This window comes from Schistocerca cancellata, chromosome 1 (assembly GCF_023864275.1).
Source record: "Schistocerca cancellata isolate TAMUIC-IGC-003103 chromosome 1, iqSchCanc2.1, whole genome shotgun sequence".
Taxonomy (NCBI): domain Eukaryota; kingdom Metazoa; phylum Arthropoda; class Insecta; order Orthoptera; family Acrididae; genus Schistocerca; species Schistocerca cancellata.
Window position 1 is genome coordinate 1,034,828,081 of NC_064626.1, and position 25,494 is coordinate 1,034,853,574.

The 25,494-nt window shown below is 39.2% G+C and overlaps 1 protein-coding gene across 1 annotated transcript in view; it reads left to right on the forward strand.

The window, feature by feature from the left end:
• Window positions 1-17,559, forward strand: part of LOC126089789 (uncharacterized) — a 52,503-nt gene extending 34,944 nt beyond the window's left edge. The window contains exons 4-5 of the mRNA XM_049906936.1: window positions 1,871-2,005; window positions 17,066-17,559. Of these exons, the coding sequence (XP_049762893.1) occupies window positions 1,871-2,005; window positions 17,066-17,081 (151 nt within the window). The 3' untranslated portion in view covers window positions 17,082-17,559. The remainder of the gene's footprint in view (window positions 1-1,870; window positions 2,006-17,065) is intronic.
• The last annotated feature ends 7,935 nt before the right edge of the window (window positions 17,560-25,494 follow it).

Sequence of the window (25,494 nt, forward strand, 5' to 3'; positions counted from 1 at the left end):
CCTGGCTGGTGGGTGCCGGTGGAGAGTTTAGGACGGGGGGGGGGGGGGGGCGGACTGGGAGTCACAATCACTAGTGACTGTGGTGTCACCGCCAGACACCACACTTGCTAGGTGGTAGCCTTTAAATCGGCCGCGGTCCGGCAGTATACGTCGGACCCGCGTGTTGCCACTATCAGTGATTGCAGACCGAGCGCCGCCACATGGCAGGTCTAGCCTCGAGAGACTCCCTAGCACTCGCCCCAGTTGTACAGCCGACTTTGCTAGCGATGGTTCACTGTCTACATACGCTCTCATTTGCAGAGACGACATTTGCTACGACCTATCAAGGCGCCATATTCAGTTTCTATAAGTCATGTCTTCTGAACAGATAATATTGTGACTCATGTACCGTCAAGAGCGACGTTCATCATTAATGGATTAAAGTTAAGTATCAAACTAATTACGTCCGCTTTCTAAATTCGAATTCCTTCTCATGTTCCAGACCTCACGTCAGTATAGTCCTTACCTCCTCACGCCAGCCTGCGTGAGCTAAAACGCGTGCATTTCGGCCTCCAATAGTAACACGGTGATGGCTCTTCTGCCAAAACAACAGTGACTCAAATGACGTGTGCATGAAAATCTTATAAACTGCGATAGCGGCCTACTTCTCAACTCAGGTTGTGACGACGTAACATCAACTCCACTTCTACATCTCCCCTTACATCATATCCCCTCCCCTCCCCCCACCACTACCCACACACCAGGTATACACGCTTCTCACATCTCGCTCTGGTGGATTTGTAGGACGTGAAATACACTGCACGGAACAGTTAAATATCTGTAACAGTCACGACCCGACACTTCCGCAGAACGTAACAAGTAAGAAACCTATCGAAACGTTGTTAGGTCGTAGCAAATGACTAGCTGAAGGCTATGCTAAACTGTCGTCTCTGCAAATGAGAGCGTATGTAGACAGTGAACCATCGCTAGCAAAGTCGGCTGTACAACTGGGGCGAGTGCTAGGGAGTCTCTCGAGGCTAGACCTGCCCAACTGATATCCGGGAAAGCCTGTATTTCTCTCAACTGATGTTACTAGTAACACATAACATTCTTGTTACCATTTAATCTTTCTTAATTCTTCCGTTTGGTTAACAAAGGAGTAATTTCTTCTCGCCAATTTTTTTTCTCCCATATTCTCTTCTTCTTTTCACCGATTACCCGTTTTCTTTCTTCAGACCACTTCACAGCTGTTATCTTACTTTCACTGTTTTCCAATCCCTCACTTTCCTTGTGATAAATGTCTCTTTCATCTACTTTTTCTACCTTTATTTGTATTTCTCCATTTACTGTCAGTTTCTTTCCGCAGAGATATTTGACAATCTGTTTTTCTTTCAGGCTATTGTCATTAGTCTTGTGTAAACGTCTAATAAAATAGCTGTTTTCTTTATTGCTTTCTTTTCTATACTGTGATACATCTCGTCACTGATTCGAGGCTTCTTTGCTTATTACTGGACCATTTTCGTCATGCTTCTTATTTATACTATTAATAGGTTGTCTAATTTGTAATACAGAGCTACACTTTCGCTTGTGTAGAGGCATTTGAATTTCACTACTGTGTTGTAATCCATAATTTTTCCAGTTCTTCGTATGCAATCATTATTGCAAATATTTCTTGTAATTCCCTATGGCATTTCGGTTTATTGTTGAACATTTACTTATTATTACTATTGTTATTAATACTATTATTAATATCATTACTGCTAATAACCGAAAACTGGATGACATCTTTCTTATCAATTACGCCATGTAACAAACTCTAAGAATCACGTAATTACGACCTATTTTATAGTTATAGAAAAAACATATAAGACAACAATAAATGAATAAACAGGTACGGGTACCACCCCGGCGGCGGCGGTGGCGGCTACTGCAACGTGTGTGGGGGCGGCGGGGGCGGCGGCTACTACCCCTCCGGCGGCTCCTTCAGTCAGTCTTCCAGCTCCAGCCAGTCTTCCAGCTACGCGTGGTGAGACACTCATTCCAGTATTCAATATCAAAAGCAGTAACCCAGATTTCGCTTAACTGAACTACCACAAATGTTTTCTACGTAATAGTACATACTCACATCGACGCTTACCCCAATATTTATGTTTTTATTTTTTACTAAGGTGATATTGATGCGGGGGTATAGTAGGTACCACATAAGAAACTGAAAAGTATTTCGTATATCATTATCTAGCTGCCCCTGCAGGTATTCTTTCATACTCCAGGTATCTACACAACATTTTAATTACTTACAGAGGGTCTAATAACGGTACTGATCACCTCTTCAAAGTCTTTATCGAACTTCACGAAAAAATTACTTTCACATGTGAGCTCTAAAACTTGTTCCGTCGGTGAACATTAGCAATAGTTGATAACAAAATTTCTTTCAATATTTTTAGCAAATAAATTTGCACTGATCAAACAGTGTTGTCCTGTTCAACACATATTCATTCTCATAAAAAAGTCTTTTTTGATTCTTCCGTTCACAGGGCTCTTTCTACTCCTTTATCTGATGAAACTATAAATGCTGAGGTTAATTTTGTTAAAGCTATTGCAGTCAATAATGGATACGAAACAACCATAGTGGATGATATTTTCAAAAATTAAATCAATAGTATAATCACGACTCTTGCTACTTCTCCTAATAATGACCGTAATGAAAAGAATCAGAAATTCTTTGCCATTTCTAGGACCTGCATCTTACAGGATTCAGCCTGTCCTCGAAAACAAGTACGATTGTAGAGTAGCATTTTCTACTAACAACAGCTTGAAACATAATCTTATTTATAATTTGAAACCAATACATTCTCCCTAACAAAACTCAGACGTCTATAAAATTATTTTTGACACAAATGCAGCCTGTTATATAGGGCAAACAGGGGGAACAATTACTTTTACATATAAAGAACATCACTTACGAGGAAAAAGGTATAAATATACATAACTCGTCTTTGCTGATTATTTATTAATTACGGTGATAAGCCTAAGGAAAGTCATGGCATCAGTATCCTTACACACAGAGGAGAAAGGCTACAGACTTAATTTCCTTAAAGAATTAGAAATTTTCAAACACCTTTCTCTAAATTACGGTTTCATTTAGATGAATAGTTGCAGCTACTTAAAAAAAAATCTGTGGTATGAAACCCTTACTTAGAAACGCTTAAAATTGACTCCTCTTTTCCCTCGGAGTAGACTCTAAAATGTCGCCTTCGTCTATCCTTCTTATTTATTACACTGTAATCGTTTCATGCACAATGTGTAGAATAACTGCTATTGCATTGTCCTATACTAATATTGGCTATTGACTAGAGGTAAACATTTATATGTTATTTAAAATATTTTTGTAATGTAAACAGCAGATTTTTTGGTTTGTCAGCACAAGGCTCGACTTGCTTCGTGCACACGTTGTGGCAGCTTCAAAAAAATGGTTCAAGTGGCTCTGAGCACTATGGGACTCAACTGCTGTGGTCATAAGTCACCTAGAACTTAGAAATACTTAAACCTAACTAACCTAAGGACATCACACACATCCATGCCCGAGCCAGGATTCCAACCTGCAACCGTAGCGGTCGTGCGGTTCCAGACTGTAGCGCCTTTAACCGCTCGGCCACTCCGGCCGGCTGTGGCAGCTTCGGCCTGTGAGCCTCTGAGTCTGGTGTCACCTCCAGTGCCCGTTTCCTCTTACAGCGTTCTACGCCACGTAACTATAATTTTACCGACAGATACCAGTTTTGTGTCAGTTCCAACGTCTGTAATTTTATATGGTTTAAATATTGTCCTTTTTATGGTGCACTTCAATTGAAGAGAGCACTTTGCAGTTAAAACTGGTTGTCTGTTACTACATCTGTTATGCCTCATAAATATGTTCGGCATAAAAACTATCTATTCTCGACATTTATATGTCTTAATAGTTTTGTCACTTTTTTAGGATATTGTTTACTTTTTCTGGTGGAGACACCCATAGTCGATCTCGTATCCAGATTAAAGTAAATTCTTGTTGCAACCAGCTGGCTGTATTATACAACGGGAGCTGTCTCATAGCCATGTTTAAAATTGTATCTAGGTTGTCATACACTGATGAGCCAAAACATTACGACTACAGCCCTCCGCGAGGTTGGATGCCTTCTGGTGGTGTTGCACGCACGTGACGCATTAACGAATGAATGAATGCGGAATACAGAAGAATGGGCTATCATTAAAGGGAAGATATGGGGCACAAAAGTGGAAATTCACTGATACAAGCGGTTTTGACAAAGGGAAAATTGTTGTGGCGCTGCCGCTGGAAACGAAGCTGGTCGCCTGTTGGCGTACTATTGTAGTGATCACCTATGGAAAGTCGTTCAACGATGGTGAAATAACGAGTGGGCGTTATGGTATTGGAAGGCCACGTCTCATCACAAAACGTAAAATCGGAAGATCCCCCAATGTGTAATCCAGGAGCGGCAGAGATCCATGGCAAATCTGACGGCAGAGTACAATACTGGTGCTGACACAAGTGTTTCAGAACGCACCGCTCGAAGGCCTTTGTTGAAAATGGAGCTCCGCATCACATGACCCCTACGTGTTCCTTTGTTGACACAACGACGTCGTTCGTTATGAATACAGTCGGCACAGCATTACTCGATTTTCTCTGTGGATCAATAGAAAAGTGTCGCCCGTCGAACGAATCGCATTTCTTGTTACATCAGGTCGATGGCTGGGTCCTTATACGCCGTGAACCAGGCGAATGGCTGCACGAAACAGGCACCGCGCCACAGATGCTGTTTCGTGTACACTAAGCTGTTGTGTACACTAAGTTGCGCTTCCATGGGATCTGGGGTGGTAAAAGAATGCATCAAGAAAGCAGTGAACTACGTGAACATTATTGTGGACCACCTGTGTCGCTTAATGCTTGGAATCTCCCCCTTCAGCGGTATGACATCTTTCAGCAGCATAACTGTCCGAGTTGCATGGTCAGAATCGTGCTACAGTGGTTTGAGGGACATTATAGTGAACACACATTGATGTCTTGGCCAGCAAATGTGCCTTATCTGTACACACTGGAATTTATATCCGGCGCCAGGTAATGGCCCGTAAACCACCATCCCGTAATTTGCGGGAATTGCTTGACCTGTGCAGAGACATCTGGCGCCACATACTTCTGGAATCCTTTCAAGAACTTGTAGAATCCATGGCAAGCAGAGTTTCTGTTGTATTGCATTGGAAAAGTGGAACAACGTGCTATTGAACAAATGGTCATAATGTTTTGGTTCATTGTCGTACATATGAGTGCTTACAAGCATGAACTGTACAACGTACACTGTCTCACGAAAAGTATTTGGACACCTATCAGCGGACATTAATATGAGTGTAAGCCCTCCGCCTTTATGACAGCTTGGACTCTGCTGGTCCGAATGATGTGTCTGAAAGACCGTTCAGGAATGGCAGCCCATTCTTCCTCAAGAGCCCATACAGGGAAATTATTGATGGTCCAGGATCAGGTCTGGACTGAGTTTGACATTCTGACTCATCCCAAAGTATTTCACTGGGTTCAGATCGGGACTGTGGACAGGACAGTCCATTTCAGGAGTTTTACCGCCCATAAAACATTGCCTCAAAGATGCTGCTTTGTGACTGAGTGCTGGTACAATCAAAGTCTCCGAACCGTTCCTCTAGTGTACACAGCACACAATGCAGTAAAATATGTTTGTGTCCGTGCACATTAAGCGTTTTCTTAATTACCTTAAGGAGTCTGCATCCTCCGCCACACACCGTTGGGTGGCTTGCGGAGAATAAATGTAGATGTAGATGTAGATGACGATATTACCACCATATCGTAACACCGTCTTCTCCATACCTCACTGTTGTTATTACATGTGATGGCAGGCAAATTGCTCCAAGCATTCGCCAAACCAGAACCTTTCCATCGCAGTGCAACAGCATATAGTATGAATCACCAATCCAGATCACTCATCTCCAATCAGCCACTGTCCAGTAGTCGGTCTTTACACCAACACCGTAGCACTGACTAGATAAATGTGTGGCTTGACCGTAATACCTCATTCGTTTTAACTCCTTAAGCACAGTCATTGCTAGTTGGGCAGCTGATAGCAATTTGAGTCATTCGGTAAATTTTACGGGATTTCTTACAGCCACCCTTCTGCAATGCTCGATGGTTCCTATCCGGCAGTACGTGAGGTCTGCCTGATCCTGCTCTAGTTGTTGCTTCTCGTTTCACTTTACAGTCACAGTACCAACTGTAGTTCTGAGTAGCTTTAAGGCGTTGAAATGTCCCTGATGGATCTGTTACTAAGGTGACATCTAACGACTAGTCCAAATACAATACTGGCCATTAAAATTGCTACACCACGAAGATGACGCGCTACAGACGCGAAATTTAACCGACAGGAAGAAGATGCTGTGATATGCACATGATTAGCTTTTCAGAGCATTCACACAAGGCTGGCGCCAGTGGCGACACCTACAACGTGATGACATCAGGAAAGTTTCCAACCGATTTCTCATACACAAACAGCAGCTGACCGCCGTTGCCTGGTGAAACGTTGTTGTGGTGCCTCGTGTAAGGAGGAGATATGCGTACCATCACGTTTCCGAATTTGATAAAGGTCTGATTGTAGCCTATCGCAATTGCGGTTTATCGTATCGCGACATTGCTGCTCGCGTTGGCCGAGATCCAATGGCTATTAGCAGAATATGGAATCGGTGGGTTCAGGAACGCCGTGCTGGATCCCAAGGGTCTCGTATCACTAGCAGTCAAGATGACAGGCATCTTATCCGCATGGCTCTAACAGATCGTGCAGCCAGGTCTCGATCCCTGAGTCAACAGATGGGGACGTTTGCAAGACAACAACCATCTGCACGAACAGTTCGACGACGATTGCAGCAGCATGGACTATCAGCTCGGAGACCATGGCTGCGGTTACCCTTGACGCTGCATCACAGACAGGAGCGCCTGCGATGGTGTACTCAGGCGACTAACCTGGGTGCACGAATGGCAAAATGTCATTTTTTCGGATGAATCCAGGTTCTGTTTACAGCATCATGATGGTCGCATCCGTGTTTGGTGACATCACGGTCAACGCACATCGGAAGCCTGTATTTGTCATCGCCATACTGGCATATCACCCGACGTGATGGTATGAGGTGCCATTGGTTACACGTCTCGGTCACCTATTGTTCGCATTGACGGCACTTTGAACAGTGGACGTTACATTTCAGATGTGTTACGACCCGTGGCTCTACCCTTCATTCGATCCCTGCCAAACCCTACATTTCAGCAGGATAATGCACAACCGCATGTTGCAGTTCCTATACGGGCCTTTCTGGATGCAAAAAACGTTCGACTGCTGCCCTGGCCAGATCTCTCACCAATTGAAAACGTCTGGTCAGTGGTGGCCGAGCAAATGGCTCGTCACAATTCGCCAGTCACTACTCTTTATGAACTGTGGTATCGTGTTGAAGCTGGATGGGCAGCTGTACCTGAACACGCCATCCGAGCTCTGTTTGACTCAATGCCCAGGCGTATCGAGGCCGTTATTATAGCCAGTGGTGGTTGTTCTGGGTACTGATTTCTCAGGATCTATCCACCCAAATTGCGTGAAAATGTAATCACATGTCAGTTCTAGTACAATATATTTGTCCAATGAATACCAGTTTATCATCTGCATATGTTCTTGGTGTAGCAATTTTAATGACCAGTAGTGCACTAATTGATTGAGCACTTCGCACTGACACACTCTGCTGTTGCTACTTCTCTACTGCCAACACAGTGCCCCACATATTTTGCATAAAATGGTCAATAACGCATTACACATGGGTGTCAGGATACTTTTGATCAGATAATGTACATGACATCAAGGTATTAGGATAGTACCCAAGAAAAAGTAGAAAAATGTTAAATAGGTTCAGTAATATAATTACTGAGTTATTCTCTATTGTGACAGCAAAAAATTTGATTTGAACCACACAGTGAAATTAATCAATTCCCTTAATAGACATGCTTCTCTCTCTGAACCCCTTGGAGACCCACAGATTTTAATACGAGAGCAACACATTGGAACAGAAGGAGAAACATAATTAACACTGAAGGTTGGAGTCAGTCCTGCGAGCTTGCTCCAATGGCCTAATTGGAGCGAGGTTATATTTTTTGGCATTAGCCACGCACAATGCGACTTCGTCTGTGAAGCGAACGCTGTACCACTTACCGTAATTAAAATCATTAAAAATGCAAGCATTACTGTCTCCAAGGCGCCAGTTGACTTTATCTTAAATCTATGTGTTTTTGATAGTAAAATTAAGACTGAAAAAATCGTATTGTGTGAAGCGGGAACGTAAATGAAGTTAGCAAATGGAGAAACAAAGTCAGATCCCTGTTTTCGAGAAATAAGTTGGCAAAGGTACGTGTGTGCTTGCATAGGGAAATAGCTCTTCCTCCACAAAACTGCACTATTGAAATTTAAGCTTAGCTGAGCCTCCAGTGTGACACTTGATAACCCAACCAGTTCTATTAACAACAAATAACAAAGCGAACAAACGTTCTATTTTGCCGCGAAGAACCGAACAGTTTCATTGTTTGACCATCACTTGTGAAAGCATCTTTGACCATTACTTTCGCAACAAAAATAAAATCACAATTCCTACAAATTTCGTAATTTCAAAACAGTGGCTTCTTGATGTATCATTAATTTTTTGATAAATTAATTTCTGAGATTACTTACGGACTCTGTCGACAGCTTAACGTCTTGATTTAATTATCATTTGTTTGACTTGGCTGAAATTCGTCTCGTTGAGAATTAAAACGATCTTATCCTGCAGAATGAATCTGAAAGTGCTGATGGAAGGAGAATGTTACATATAACGAGAAACGCATTTATGATTGTGGTGTATATTTACGGTAGTTACATCGCAAACAAGCAGGTGCAGTGTGGTTGTATTGTAACCAAGTAAGTGCATTTTTGTTGTGGAAAGCACAATGACATATATATCTGCTTCCACAGTCATTCCTCAGCCGTAAATTTATTACTCTATCGGAGCTAACACCCTCTTTTCATCATCTCTCTCAAATCCATGACGCAGAAAATTACCATTTGAAAATGCAGCAACACTACTTTCAGTCATGCCATCCAAAAACAGACTGTATGGAATTTCCTGTCTGTTTCCAGTCAGAAGGACGGAAAAACGCGATAACATTTTGGAATAGCAATCTTCTTTAAAAAAATCTTCACTAGATAACAACAAAATATCATTCACATTCGTTCCTTCCTGTTAATAACAAAAATTTTCACGCACTTGTTACTGCTTCACAGGTCTACAGAATGTTCATTGTCGACGAAAATGTTTCATTCTTAAACGCTACTAATAATTACAATGTATCACTTCATATAATTAAAATATAAGCTTCTTCAGGTAAGTAATTTGTGAGCTTTATAGTTACAAAAGGTCACTTCCCTGTATTTCTGATGCTTCATTATACATAAAAATAGAGTTTTACAACATAAGAAAAACCAATAGAATAACAGACTTTACATCTGACGAAAGGAAGGACGAATTTAATGCCTGAAGCCCTTAAATATGTTCGTTAAAGACAAAATTTCACATCTGACAGCATCATAGATGAAAGATACAAGTAATTTATTATTACTCAGAAGCTGTAACATTAAACTGGAGCTAAATATTTCGTTTATGGTTGGCGAATGCGTACACTTCACCGTACTCATTGCTAAGTCCTCACTGTATTTCCAAAGAGTTCTGCCACTCGCAGCTGGATGGTACTAGTATCGTTTTTCTCGCTGTGGCCCAGTAGTGACTTAGTTTAAGCGAAAAACAAAAACAATAAGCGAGTATTAACTTCCAATTCCCTAACTTCTGTCTAGAGGAATCATATGTCTCTGTAGCTATTGGAGTTTGTAACTGTGGTTACTGCTGGCTGTGAAAATTTTCATTCTTAATCTGTGCGGTGTCTCTGTTAATATTCGTCGTACAGAGTGTTTGAAGAGTCGCTAAACTTTCCTCGTCGAGACAAGTAAAATAATGTACTTGTTTTTTCTGTAAATGTATTACACCGCATAAAAATTAATATTATCCGGAATACAATGTGCTTTCAGTCAAGCCTTCTCAGTCATCCTACTCCATGCTGTTCGCCTAAACCTGTCAATGGGTTTACCCGCTTTCACTGTTCCTAGAAAAGTTTTCTCCCCACACCATTCTGTACACTGGTTGCAACTCTTGGTGCTATGCCTCGAGACCAGCTGAAACTAAGCTCCACCTTCGCGTTAGTTTCTCGACAAAAGACCTATCGGGTCTCACCTGCATTCTGTCAAGATTTTAGCTAGCTACCATTAGCAATGTCAGAACATCACACTTAGAATGTTCGAACATCACAATAAATGATTAACTTCATCTGTCTCTATTTGTATTCTTTGCAAATCATTATGAACTGCATTGCCGTTATCTCGCGCATTCTATCGGTTTCACCCTCTTCGAAGCTTCATTGCCATCTGCTCACCTTTGCTGGCTTCTACCAGAACTTAAAGGTTAGATTACATTAATATTTGTTTCATAGATTATGAATACAACACTTTGTAATGATGTGGAACTTGTCAGTTTAAAAAGGTTTCTTTACACGCCATAATTCAAACTTTTTTTAAGTTGTGAGATTAATAATTTATATCAAAAAATTTATCCATTGAGTAGAAGGTGTTGTCATCCAAAAATTCTTTTAATTTGCTTTTAAATGTTGGTTGGCTATGCTGTTTGGTAAGTGACCATAGATTTTTATGGCAGCATAATTAACCCCCTGCTGTGTCAAAGTTATATGTAACCCAAAGTAGTGAATATCAGCCTTTCTCCTAACATTGAAGCTATGCATGTTGCTATTGCTTTTGAACTGGTATGGGTTATTAAATAACAAATTTCGTAGATGAATATGTATATATATTGCGGAGCTACTGTGAGTATCCCTAATTCCTTAAATAAATGTCTTGATTGGGCTACAGGAATTATTCTGATTGCATGCTTTTGTGCAGCGAATACTTTTTCCTTAATGATGAATTACCTCAAATATTATGCCATACTGAATCAGTGAATGAAAAGAGGTACAGTAAGCCATTTTACATATATGTTTATCGACAAAATATGCAATAACCCTAACAACATAAGTAGATGAACTCAAACGTTTCTGCAGATCATCAATGTGTTTCTTCCAGTTCAATCTCTCATCAGTGCATATACCCAGTAATTTGGTATACTCTGCCTTTGCTACAAGCTGCTACTCAAACTTTATATTTATTAATGCTGTTGTGTCATATACTTCACAGAACTGTTTACACCTTGTTTTATCAAAACTTAATAAGAATCCGGTTGCAGAGAACCACTTAATAATTTGCTGAATGACATTATTTAAAATTTCCTCAGTTATTTCTTCTTTGTTGGGTGTTATTACTACACTTATATTATCAGTAAAGAGAACAAGCTTTGCATCTTTATGAATATAGAGTGGCAAGTCATTAATATATATTAAGAAGAATAAGGGGCCCAAGACTGAACCTTGTAGACCCCATTCTTGATACTTCCCCAGTTTGAGGAATCTGCTGAGTTTTGCACGTTATGTGAACTGTTTATTTCAGCTTTCTGCACCTTCCAGTTAAATATGAATTAAACCATTTGTGCAATGTCCCACTCATAGCACAAATTTAAGCTATCTAGAAGAATCCCATGATTTACATAATGAAAAGCCACTGAAAAATCATAGAAAACCCCAACTGATGATGTTCAGTTATTCAGAGCATTTACCATATGATCAGTGAATGTATATATAAGATTTTTTGTTGAAAATCCTTTTTGAAAACCAACGCCTTTTGTTAATACTTCATTTTTACAAATATGTGAAGCTATTCTAAATTTACATTACTTTTTCAATCAATTTGGATAAGCCGTCAGTTGAGAGATTGAGCAGTAGTTGTTGGAATCATACCTACCCCCGTTTTGCTCAATGGTTTAGCAATAACATATGTTAGTCTATCAGGGAAAATATCTTTATCAGTTAGCTATTACATATGTGACTGAGAATCATACATATCTGTTGGGAACAAGCTTTTAGTACTTTGTTGAAGTGGTCATCAATTCCATGTGAACTTCTGTTTAGAGTGATTGTATTATTTTCCTAACCTCAGAAGGAGAGGTGGATAGATTTCCAGTTTTGTCAAACTGCATATGTATCACCTCTTCCATATATAGCTTTGCTTTTCTAATGAACATCTAGATCCTACTTTCTCCACAACATTTAAAAAACGGATTATTAAAAATGCTTTCAGCCCTTGACTTTGTGTTAGTAACCTTTTCATTCCGTTTGATGGTAATGCAGTCTTCCTGTGCTTTTGACTGCCCTCTTTCACCTTCAACAGTATCCCAAATTGTTTTAATTTTATTATCAGAGATAGCAGCCTCTGACATAATACACATACCTCTTGCCTTTTTAATAACTTTCATTAATATATTACAGTAGTTTTTATAATGTATGACTGTTTCTGGGTTATTACCCTTTCTTGCTATTACATACAGTTCCATTTTCCAGTAAAAAGATTTTTATATTCCTTTACAAAGTCATGGTTTTTACATGGTTTCTTGGATATGTATTTCATTGTTTTGTTAGGGAAACTGTTTTCAAAAGTACTCACAAATATATCATAAAGTAAGTTATATTTTAAATTAGCATCAGGTTCCTGACGAACCTGATACCAGTATAACAGCTGCAAGCTTTAAAGACCATTCTTAACAGGACAAACGTTTTGTTGATTAAATTTATCTTGGTCTATGAAAATATTATCTATCAGTGTGCTGCCTTTTTGGGTACTATCCAAGTAGGGAGATCAGTAACAGTTGTCAAATGGAAAGAATCGAGTAATACTTCAAGATCATTCTTCCTATCAGTGTTTCAGAAAATCTACATTGAAATGCCCACAAACAATACTTTGCTTCCCTCTGCCTGACAGATAGTACAACAAGGAAACCAAGTTTTTCAGAAGTAGTCCGAAACTTCCCAATGCAGATGTATCACAGCTACATCTGTAAAATTACCATTATTTAGTTTAAGCTATGAGTCACATGTTTCAATATGATGGTTACACAAAATGTTTTAGTTACTAGATTCTTCAGCTAATGATAACATTTAACATATATGGCATCTGTCATGGTACTATGCCTACATCAGGTAAACTCACCAAAGGGAGGGTATCTCACCAAAGTTTCTACTACATCTCATTCTGTGCAGTCATACAAAGAATCTCTTGCATTAGCGTACATATAAATGATAATTCAGATACTCATAGATTGCATTTACAAAAGTTTTTACTTTAGTAGTTAGTTTCATGATGAGTTTAATGATTTTCATTACAGAAAAAGAAGTTACAGGAGTTACACTTCAATAATTACATCAACTACCTTCACCCTCCATCAATTTCTGTACAGACCATTCCCTCCCTGTTCTATGACATTACAGGTGTCCTCATACGTTCACAAGTAAACAGGCGAAATGTATGTTGTAGATTAGGGCAACTCATTAAAATACATAAAGAAATCTTTGTTCTTTGTTCATCATACACTACATAATTTGCTAATGTAAGTCCTGCAGAGGTTCACAGTTCTCCCAGTTGCCTTTAAGGTGGTACTTGTCTATATTAATTACAGTTTTATTCAGCTGTTCAGTGTTCGTAGCATTTTCTCAAACGTAACTGACCATGGGGAATAATCATTTTCCCGTTTTTAATTAATAATTTCACTGTCACTGTTTATTTTTCTGCTCTTTCTGAGAGGGTAAAATTTTATATGCTTTGATAGTAATTTTTAACTACCCCACTCATTTTTTAAAGTTGACCTATGATATCTATTATCAATACTTTGATAACCATCCTAATTATTATTTTGAATGTAATTTCTTCGTTACTCACTCATATATTTGTACCCTATGGCACTGTTGATATTTTTCTAATAATATTCCCATACTATCCACAGCTCCTAATCTCGTGGTTAAGTACTTTCATCCCGAGCGTGGGGTCCCAGGTTCGATTGCCAGTGGGGTCAGAGATTTTCACCTACCCCGAGATGACTGGATGTTGTTGTGTCGTCTTCATCATCATCATTCATCCCCATTCATCCTCCATTAGGACCTTGCCTAGTACATGGTGCAGGTCTCTCGTATCATTCCCCTGTGCTCTGTCGAGAAGCATGGGACTTCATTTCCATTTCTATTCTCATACTGTTCGCTTGTCATTAAAAATACAATTATTTAGTCTTAGCACTTTTAATAGCTCACGCTCCCTATGACTGCAATGCGTATACCAGTAAATTTGTGTATCTCATGCTTCTGTACATGCAGCTTCCAACTGTAGCCCTCAATAAAAATAAGGCATTTCAGTCTTTGATCGCGATTTTTTTATTTTCAATAACCGATTTCAGGTTATCTACCCATCTTCATATCATATATTGCAGTTACAGAGTAACCTGTCAGTACAGAACTATTGGTTCGCTGTCGTAACTACCTACAAAACTACGTTATTGAAAATAAAACAATATCGATCAAAGATTGAAATGCCATATTTTTGTTCAAAGAACTATCGCGGCTACCCCAATAAGACAATCATGGAGCCCTCAACTTTGTTTTTTAATGTGATACACCCCTCATTTCCACAATATGAACTGTTTGTGGCTACACGGAATTCCTCGGATGACTGTACACATATAAAAATTTTATATTTATACAATTTTTCTTCTGTGTGATCAAACAAATTTTAACTTATCTGTGCATCCTCTTCTCTCAGTTGCCCACTTATTTCTTCTCCGTTCTGCGGTCCTGAGAAAGTGCACTATCAATTCAACACAACCACGCAAAGTACATAAGGAAAAAGTAGACAGTAATTTTCTCATTCAGAAATCACATTTAAATGTTGGTTGTTAATATTCCGATTCAGAAATCAGATATGAATGTCGGTTGTTTGTGAGGAAATTGTGTTATGCCAGGTGTAAGAAGAAGGAACGTCACCCAGTGCCTGTCAAAATTCGACAGCAGTAGGATTGTGACCTGTCATTCTGTGACAGTGCTGCATGCATTGATCATTGGTTAAGATGCGACGACTGTAATGTGAATAAAAAATCACTGTGTTCAGGACTACCATACTCAACGCCAGCATCCCCATGTGACAAGCACCAGTTAGGAGACATATAATAGTCACTCGGCAGTGCACGGTCGTGCAGCCACGTCACAAATATTCTATCAGGAAATGGCTTTGTTTACTGCTAGATAAGTATCCAAAAGGAAAAAGCGACGACTAACTGAACACCACAGACTGACAGTATGGTGACCATTGTCGTGGCTTCAGTTGATACAAAAGGAGGCAGAGTGTGAGAGAGGTGTGCCGACAGTGGTGCCCCCAACCATAAGACCGGGCACAGCGGTGAGAAACTGGCGTCTTTTCAGACGAGCCCCAATTATGCATACAGCATCACGATAGACGTATCTGAGTTTTGGGGCTCTGCAAAGAACTAAGGATATCACGTTACATTTTTCATAGGCTCAGAACCCGGTTTGGTGGTACGTGGTGCCACTGTGTACACTCCATGATCGCTTTGGGTCTGCATAATACATTTCATTTCTGACATATTAAGGCATGTCTCTGTGCCCTGTCTTCGAAGTCACGTTATGTTCGAGAATTAACGTAGATATTTGCATATCCAAGCATGTAGTACGCATCTTGCCAGTTTGATGTTTGCTGCATGACGCATTAAAGGTGCTGCTATTTTAATGGACAGCAGTGTATTTTCCGTCGTGTAATAGTAAGATTACAAATTTCAAACAAAGTGCCGAAAGAGTAGCAGCGATTGTTAAAACAATTAAAATTGCGATTTAATTTTATTGCAGTTACACAACCATTTTCAGACAAATTTAATATTCATTATGAGGTGGCATCGTCAGCAGTATCGCCGAAATAATTCCTTCTAGCAGGTGTAACTCCCTTACAGAAAGCGAACGACATGTCTTCATAAGAAAAAGTTAATAGATAGAATTTAGTGTTCCGAGGTGAGTAGTTCTGTGTTTACTTCGGAAAAGAATAGGTCTAGGCCCTCATTTGAGAGGAGGGAACAGGGCAGATAATGACTGACAGGTAGGGTAGATTTCTGAGATGATGCTATAGTCTCAGAGGGGAAGGCGATTGAAGTTGTGGTGTGAAAGCTTGTAGAATGGTCGGGGAAAGTTGGACATGTTGGTTGAAGCTTAGGGCAAACGAGTATGAGAGACACAATAGGGTGTTTGGATTCAGTCCATAATAACTAATGTACTCACAGTGCGTTTGAAAACATTTTTCACAAAAAAGTACACAAGTACCTTCATAAATACTAAACACATTTAGTGTGACAGTAAACCGGAATAACACGTCTAATATGGGAACAGATATGTAAGGCCTTGGAAACATCTTTGCAACGTAAATATCGTGATCAAAATCCATCCATCGGATCTCGAACGCCACGTCAACACTGTTCAGCTTCAGATACCAGTCAGCAGTGACGCATATTCCCGTCAGATCACCGAAGCTGTCGGGCTTGGCTAGAACTTGGATGAATAACCGTCCGGTTCTGCCGAGCGCTGTTCGCAAGCGGGGTTCACTCAGCTCTTATGAGATCAATTGAGGAGCTACTTGACTGAGAAGCAGCGGTTCTGGTCAGAAAGCGTTTGCTGACCACATACCCTCCATATCCGCATCCCATGACGGCTACCGACTGAGGACGATGGGTTGGTACGGTTGGGTCTTCCGAAGTCTATTCGGACGGAGTTTAGTTTAATTGCAGTCACCAACCCCCAAGGGCGTATGGGAACCGGTCTGTCACCACAAAGCGTGACAGGAGCAAAAACTGCTAATGAAGAAATAACAACACTGTCTCTATCAAATGCAGTCGTATTACACTCTCATTTCATACATGTTATAGTTATTACGGAACATATACGATCAAACTAAATAGGGATAATGAAATATATTTTTTTCTATTGTTCCAGGGGTCGAAGAAAATGAGGCGCCGACAACACTCAGGAGCAGCTCGCCACGACCCTACGAGTAACCTTCTGCCAACGTTCTGCTCTCCGCTGAAGTGTTTCATCGTGTTATATCTGGCTGACACTTTGTACGTGTGTCGTGGTTCTAGTGTGTTTAACATATTACGAACACTCATTATTCATCGTGTCTCCTTCTACAAACTGAAAATCGAACTAGGTTCTGTAAAACAATAAAAATTTCGCCATAAAAAATACCTCTGTGAGCGTGTTCAGTGGGATGTATGACATAAGTGAACATATTGCAACTGCGTTCTAGCCAAGTGTTAAAAGTACACTTATAAAAGGACAGACACAAGCACATACTGTTAAAGAGTAACTAATGACGAACCATTATTAATGTTCACATGAGCCATACGTATTTGGTAGTTGATGATAAATTAGACATTGTCGTGTTGGAACTGACTCACATTTAATAAATTCTGAAAACTGAAAAGTCATTGATAATAGTAAAAATTAATACAAATGCTTGTATAACTTTTGTAATGGAAATATATGTCTTTAAATTTTAAAAAAAAATCACTTAGCATAGCATTAAGTGAACATATCGTCTTGTGAGGGTACAACTATTTTCATAGGTTGTACCATAACAGCAGGCGTTTGCATACCGTGACAAATGAGTGTTTTCTAAGTGCTTCAGAGCAAATAGATATTTCGCAATAAATCGTCAAAAGGAACAAAACCAAATCATTTCAAATGATGTCAGTGCTTTAAGCAGCCAATTATTTCAAACAACATAGCGACTTGCAATGGATTTAAAAACGTCTTTTGCAGAAGAACAGTAGGAAAACCATTAATGACATCATAGTTAGGACTGAGGGAGCGACGCGGGTGGGGAAATCAGGAGGCATCGCAGTGTCCACTCTTGACGTTTATGCCGGACAGCTGTTGCAGCGTCGCTTTATGAGGAATAACTATATACTGGGAAACATACGTGTTGATTCAAAGTTCACAACTCCCTCGACCAAATGTATTGCGGGTGACTCAGTGACCAAATGTAATGACGGTTTTGATACGAATACTTGGCAGCTCTATTGGAAAGTGATCCGTATACCGATTGTTTTGACCTCTTATTTTGAATGGTGTGGAAGTACAGTGTACCTAAAATAAAAATTACACATGTTGTTGTTGTTGTTTTGGTCTTCAGTCTAAAGACTGGCTTGATGCAGCTCTCGACGCTAGTCTATCCTGTGCAAGCTTCTTCATCTCCGAGTAACTACTGCAACCTACACCCTTCTGCATCTACTTACTGTATTCATCTCTTGGTCTACCTCTACGATTTTTAGCCTCCACGCCTCCCTCCAATGATAAATTCGCGATCCCATGATACCTTAGAACGTGTCCTACCAACCGATCCCTTCTTCTAGTCAAGTTGTGCCACAAATTCCTCTTCTCCCCAATTCTACTCCGTACCCCGTCAATAGTTACATGGCCTACCCATTTAATCTTTGGCATTCTTCTTTAGCACCACATTTCAAAAGCTTCTATTCTCTTCTTGTCTAAACTGTCTATCTTCCATGTTTCACTTCCATACATGGCTACCCTCCGTACAATTACTTTCAAAAAAGAATTCCTGACACTAAAATCTATACTCGATGTTAACAAATTTCTCTTCTTCAGAAAAGCATTCCTTGCCATTGAAAGCCTAGATTTTATATTCTCTCTACTTCGACCATCATCAGTTAATTTGCTATCCAAACAGCAAAACTCATCTACTACTTTAAGAGTCTCATTTCCTAATCTGATCCCCTCAGCATCACCTGATTTAATTCGAACACATCCCATTATCCTCGTATTGCTTTCGTTGATGTTCATGTTATGTGCTCCTTTCAAAACACTGTCCATTCCGTTCAGTTGCTCTTCCAAGGCCTTTGCTGTCTCTGACAAAATTACAATGTCATCGCCAAACCCCAAGATTTTTATTTCTTATCCCTGAATTCTAACAGGTGGCTTTCTCTGTCGTTTCTTACACCCACTCCATATTCACCTACTACTTTTCCTTTCCATCCTTTTCCTACAGTCGAATTCCAGTCCCCCATTATATTGAATTTTCGCCTCCCTTAATTATCTGAATAATTTCTTTTATCCCATCATACATTTTTATTCAATCTCTTCACCATCTGCTGTGCTAGTTGACATATAAACTTTTAAGACTGTGGTAGGCTTGCTCTTCATGTCTATATTGGGTACAATAATCCGTTCACTATGCTGTTTGTTCTAAGTTATCCGCGTCCCTATTTTTTATTCATTATTAAACCTACTCCTGAATTACCCCTATTTGATTTTGTATTTATAACACTTTTCTCCTGACCAGAAGTCTTGTTCCTTCCGCCATCGAATTTAACTAATTTCCACAATATATAACTTTAACCTATACGTTTCCGTTTTTTAATTTTCTAATCTACCTGCCCAATTAAGGGATCTGACGTTCGACGCTCCGATCCATAGAACGCCGATTTGTTTCTCCTGATAACGACGTCCTCCTGGGCAGTCCCTGCCCGGAGATACGAATGGGAGACTATTTTACCTCCGGAATATTTTACCCATGAGGACGCCATCATCATTTAATAATGCAGTAAAGCTATATGCCGTCGGGAAAAATTACGGTGTAGTTTCCCCTTACTTTCAGCCGTTTGAATTACCAGCACAACAATGCTGTTTTGCTTGATGTTACAAGGCCAGTTCAGCCAGTCATCCAGACTGTTGCACCTGCAACTACTGAAAAAGCTGCTTCCCCTCTTCAGGAATCACACGTTTGTCTGGCCTCTCAACAGATCCCCTCTGTTGTGCTGTTGTGTTTGCACCTACGGCACGGTTCGGTTACCTCTATCGCACAGGAATGCAAGCCTCCCCATCAACGGCAATGTTCGTGATTCATGAGGGGGGGGGGGGGGCATTGAGTGAGGAATTTCATAGTATTTAATTTTTTTTTTACATTAAGGTCACAGTACAGTATTTACTTGGTAAAAATTTCATTACGGTATCTATTATAGTTTTTGCGTTATTGTATTTCAGAATACTAGGAAAAAATACAGATCACGCCATCCAGGCCACCTTAAGTGTCATATGAAAGTGCACACGTCTCCACCAGCATGGACAGTGCAACTATAAAGCTGTATCTCCTGAGAACAGCAAAAGTCTTCATAAAAATACATTTAGAGTTTCTTTAAAATTATTTATTCATTTTTTTGAGTTTAAAACTATCACAGCGGTCGGATAACCTTGCCATGACAGCAAGATTGACTAAACTCTTTGTCAGACGGTGCGAGTTTCACGGCGTTTTGTGTATTTCCCTTAATATCTTGTTGGCGAATTACGTCGTCCAGAAATGGTTTTCTCCAGCTTCAAGAGCTTAAGAACCCACGCCTCGGGACAGGAAGTAAAAACATCTGTGCATCCCAATTCGAAAATGATGTACGGAAAAATCGACTTTTTGTGGAATCGAACCCACTTCAAACTCCCAAAACTGTATAAATTAAAGGTGTTAGCGATTTTGACAACTGAAGTTCGTGACTAGGAGCTGACGCCGCCAACGGCAATTAGAAGCGAGGGAGCGATGCTTCTGAGAGGTGAATGCTTAATTAAATAACTACAGCTGTACACTGAAATTCAGCCGATTAAGTCCATGTTTTCTACGATTGTAAGATTAGTCGCATCACAATTTTGAAACAACGATTTTTTTATATTTTAAATTTTTGTCGTACGGTCCCCGAGGCTGCAGCCTAGGTAGCGAGCGAGTGAATGAGCCTGTGGAGGGAGTCAACCTATCTGAACAGTTCCAGGAGCTGATAAATGACAGCAAATTCCACAACGACTCGATAACGGGAGATTTTAATTCGAAAGTAGGACCAGAACTGAAGAAGGGTTCTTCGTTAGGATACCTAGGATGCGATATCGTAAATGACAGAGGTTAGCTAATTTCGCAGAGAAAAATAACATGTTTGTCCTTAAGATATTCCTCCAGGAGAAAACAAAGACAAAATTCACTTGTTAAGGACCAAATGGAAATAGCACAAAATTGTTTATATTTAAGCGCAAAACAAAGGAATTGTACAGAATTTGATGGTTCTAGGCAATACCCGAATAGTGAATGGTCATAGACTGCAGAGAAGCAGAGTAAAAATAGATACAAAGGCAGAAGATTAAGGTTACGTTATCTATGAAAGTAAGTCCGAACGTGATCTTAATTAAGAAAACTGTGACCTCATATGTAATGTTTAGACCCATGAAACAAACTAACAAACCATTTGACTCCAAACATTTTGCAGTTATTGCTTAGACAGAGAGTGCATAATTTACGAATTCACGCAACTATTTTTTGACAGGCATAGCAAAAAGAATTTAATTTAACCGAATCTGAGTAGGACTAGCAAATATCTCACCAAGCATGAAAGTGTGTAATGCAACGGTGATAACAGACCCGCGCAGTGCTGTGGGGATAACAGATCACGTAACAGGTCACAAATGCGAGACGCCGAGTAAACCACAGTTTGTTTACGACAAATAGCTGCGGCCGTGCCTGCTGCGTCAACACCTACACTTACCTTTCACGCTGAAAAATCATGCAAAAAACGTGAAGTACACTGTTGACCCTAGCCGATGTTAATTTTGATGTTTATTGATTTCCTACTGCAACTAAATATTAACCATTTGCTGAATGAAAGTAACACATTTCACATGAGTGATCTTCCGCTAACTGCCTAGTGCGAGTCGGCACGAACTCCTCTGAATAGTAAAATGATTAGCAAGGAAAAGTTTATATGAAAGAATACTTGTAGTTAAAATAAGAGAACTGATTTCACAAAAGTAATTAAATAACAATGACATCTGTAATTTTAGTGCTCAGAAAACACGTTCCACAGAATTCCAAAATCAAACAAAGCAGCATCACTACGAGTCACAAAGCATTGGAAAATGGTCACTGTTAGCGAGCGTGACGGAATTTACTGTTCTACCATCAGTATGAATTAAGAACAGCAAGATTCTGTACAGAACCTCGAAATATAATCTACGCACAAAGACACAAATACCGGATGTCTACATGTGAAATGCGCGTCCAAATAATGTAAGTTTCAGTAACGTCAACATGTGAATCGAGAAAATAGTTATGCGTGAGGCAAACGTTCTCTGTAAACGATTTACAAAATAGTACTGCACAAGCCAAACTGCAAATCGCGCCACATCCACGCCAGGATGCAAAGTGTTTATTCAAACTCGCGATCCAGGATTGCTAGCGAGATGGGCAGTGACCTGATAGGTCGGCTCAGCCTGAACGCAAAGCATATTTTGCTGTCGATAAGCTGGGTAGAGAAATGTATCTTTGTAGTTAACCTATGGTAAAAAGACTTAATAGCGAAAGTAGCAAATTAAATATTCAAAGATCCAAATGCAGCAGCCAACTTTCCAAAGAAAGAAACCCGTCAGTCTGCAAGTCAAAGACGTACGCTCTGAGATTTCATTTAAAAACAGAATGTATTCTGGCCTGAGCTGCCGGAGTTGGGTGAGGCGTGCTTGCTTGTGTGAGGGAATAGTGTCTGTTTCTCTTTTTCTCATGAGGGCTGTGGCCTAAGGCTTTGTGTACGTGACATTTAATTGTGCCTGTCTGCGACTTGACGTCTCATCTTTACGGTAAGTCGTAATACATCTTTTCCTACATTTTTGATATTCTTACTTGGAGTTTCCATTGTCTGATAAATAAAATCTGGTGAGTATCTGTGACATTCGTTGTCAACTGAATGACTGAAATAAAAGCAGATAAAAATAATCCTCAAAATGATGCTTCCATTCACTTTTAAAGTTAAATTGATAGAATAACTATCTTTTCTATATTATATGTTTACACAATGTAACTCACAAAATTCGTTCTCATAATATATAAGCAAAAACGGAAAATGGAAAATGTGTAAGTACTTCAGAGTATTATAAACTTTCATAAATATCACACAATGCGTGTTTCGTTACTAAAACAGTATCTAAATATTCAGTAGAAAAGGTAGCATCGAATGATGTGCTTCATCACAATGCTCTAAATCTTGGCCCGTTTCACAGGTATACTCTATGCACTATTCCAAAGACAATAAAGGCTTTATGTATTTTTTGACAGTCAGTAGTTGTAATCTGTGACTGGTAATGAAACTATAAATAACTGTAAGAAGACATTCAAACTATCGTAACTGTATATTACTGGAAGTACGGCATATGAGTGAAAAACTAATTATTAGGAACTTAAAACCGAATAGGATCAGATGAACAAGTAAAAACATCCTAAAATAGAAACCAGCGACAAGTCTGAAGAAATAATAGGATTTTTTTTTTTTTGCATGCTTATGCACTTTCGGTTGACAATAGGACAATGGAAAATAAACTTCCACGCACTACTGCTGTGACACATGCATTTTCTATTTCTCTAGATTTGCACATGATTACACTTTCAGTACCAATGATACAGTTATCACAGTACCTGAACTTCCCAAACAGGCAATCCAAAGTGAAAGAGACACCCTAGCACTGATTTTCTTGCCCTTACTTATTGAATATACTATAGTTGATGTGAAAAGAAAAATGTGTGAATAAATTAGTCAAACAGTCTTTAATAGGGGTACAACACTGGTAATCATTGAAAAACCTCCGACCACTGGAAATGAGGAAAATACCGAAATTTTGCTGCATGTCAAATGATGTTATAATAACGGCTATAGCAGCCGTTAATGCAGCAGTAACGGGATCTTTTTTTTTTAGCAAACTGTTATGTGGTTTTTTTGCCCATCTGCAATGTTGTAAACAGTTCTGTTTCTTCTTTAGCGACTTTGACACATGTAGAAACGCTCTAGAGTAGCATACCTAGGATATTATACGATAAATGTGAAAATAAAACCATTACTGTGTTTTTAATGTCTCATTTAGAAAGTATATTTCAGCTGTGATTGTATTGGGTCTTTACTTTGTTTGGTGCACATTGTGAGTACTGAAAGAGCTTACTTTGTTTATTTCTACTCCATATCGAATCTGCTCATAAAAATGTATGAGTTTTTTTTCTTTTGTTCGGGTGCTACAACATACATGAACAATTTCATTACACTCAAAACTGCGTTTCTTGTCTTTTACTCTGTAGCTGTCAGCGAAAATCCTTCTTTACGCAAGACACCTATTTCAGTTTTTGTTACATGGTCTCGAAATCAAAACCCAGTGCTCGATAATGAAGCATTGTGTACTTCTGTTATATCCCAACTCTTCTGAAGCTTAATTTTCCCGATATTGCATTGTAAAAATTACAAAAGGTTTACTGCATCTACGAAAAATTTCATGACCGCCTGTAGATGTCGTCAAATCATCCTGTCCACTAATCAACTAACACAGTATTTAATTGTAATCGGGTAGCCGGTTCTATCGCATGATTTAGTTACATATAATTTCTTACCTTGAAATTAGATTTCCAACTTCTCCTCCCTAAACCCAGTTCTCCAATTTAGTTTCTCTCTTTTATAAAGCTGACAGAAGTAAGCCATCGTAATTTAGCGGGAGTCGAGCTCCAAAACATGCCTTACTAGAAATAGAATTTCTCCAACAGTTCGTCAAATAATCGAGATGAAACTATTTCTTACGATCTTAAGTCCATGAATCTGATGTTCAGGCAACATAAAGACGGTAATTCGAGAAGATGATCTGGTATACAGTCTCATATATTATGTTCAAAGATATTTCTTATAATTACTTTCACGTCGGAAGTATCAAATAAAATGCGAGAAAGGCTTCAGATTTAAACAGAGATCTTTGTTGATACGGAACATAGATGATAATCAGAAAATAAAAGGAACTAAGATAGTAATAAATCGACCTCCAGGAGCTATTAGGAAAAGTTATCCCTGATTATCAATAGAAGTGTATGCTGGTAAAGTACTGGATGTACCTTATCAAGTGAAAAAGTTAAGATTTGGGAGTGTTTGTATTAACAAAATCTTCTCCTCGTAGGATAATAAAAAACACTCTCTTTCGAGACGTATATGACACACATTACTTGTTACCTCCTCCTGAATAACCACTATATATAAAAATTAATCGAATTATTAGCAGTAAATTTTATCGTTAACACTGGAGAGAAGTTGATCATGGAAGCGTATCGTAGCACAAAGACTAATCAATGTGTTTGGAGAGATAAATCAGGCTATGTGCTTACGTTTACCCAGCAGTCGAAAAGTGCAAAACGTTAAATTAGTAGAGAATATCGTTATACCCTGTAATAATGGAATGCAAAGTAGTTTTCTTTGTCATCATTTCAGTGGGGCAAAAATATGAATTATGAGTAATAAGTCTAAAAAAATAAAAAATTGACAAAATTTCGATTCAATTACGTTTTAAGCAGAGGGATAGAAAATATT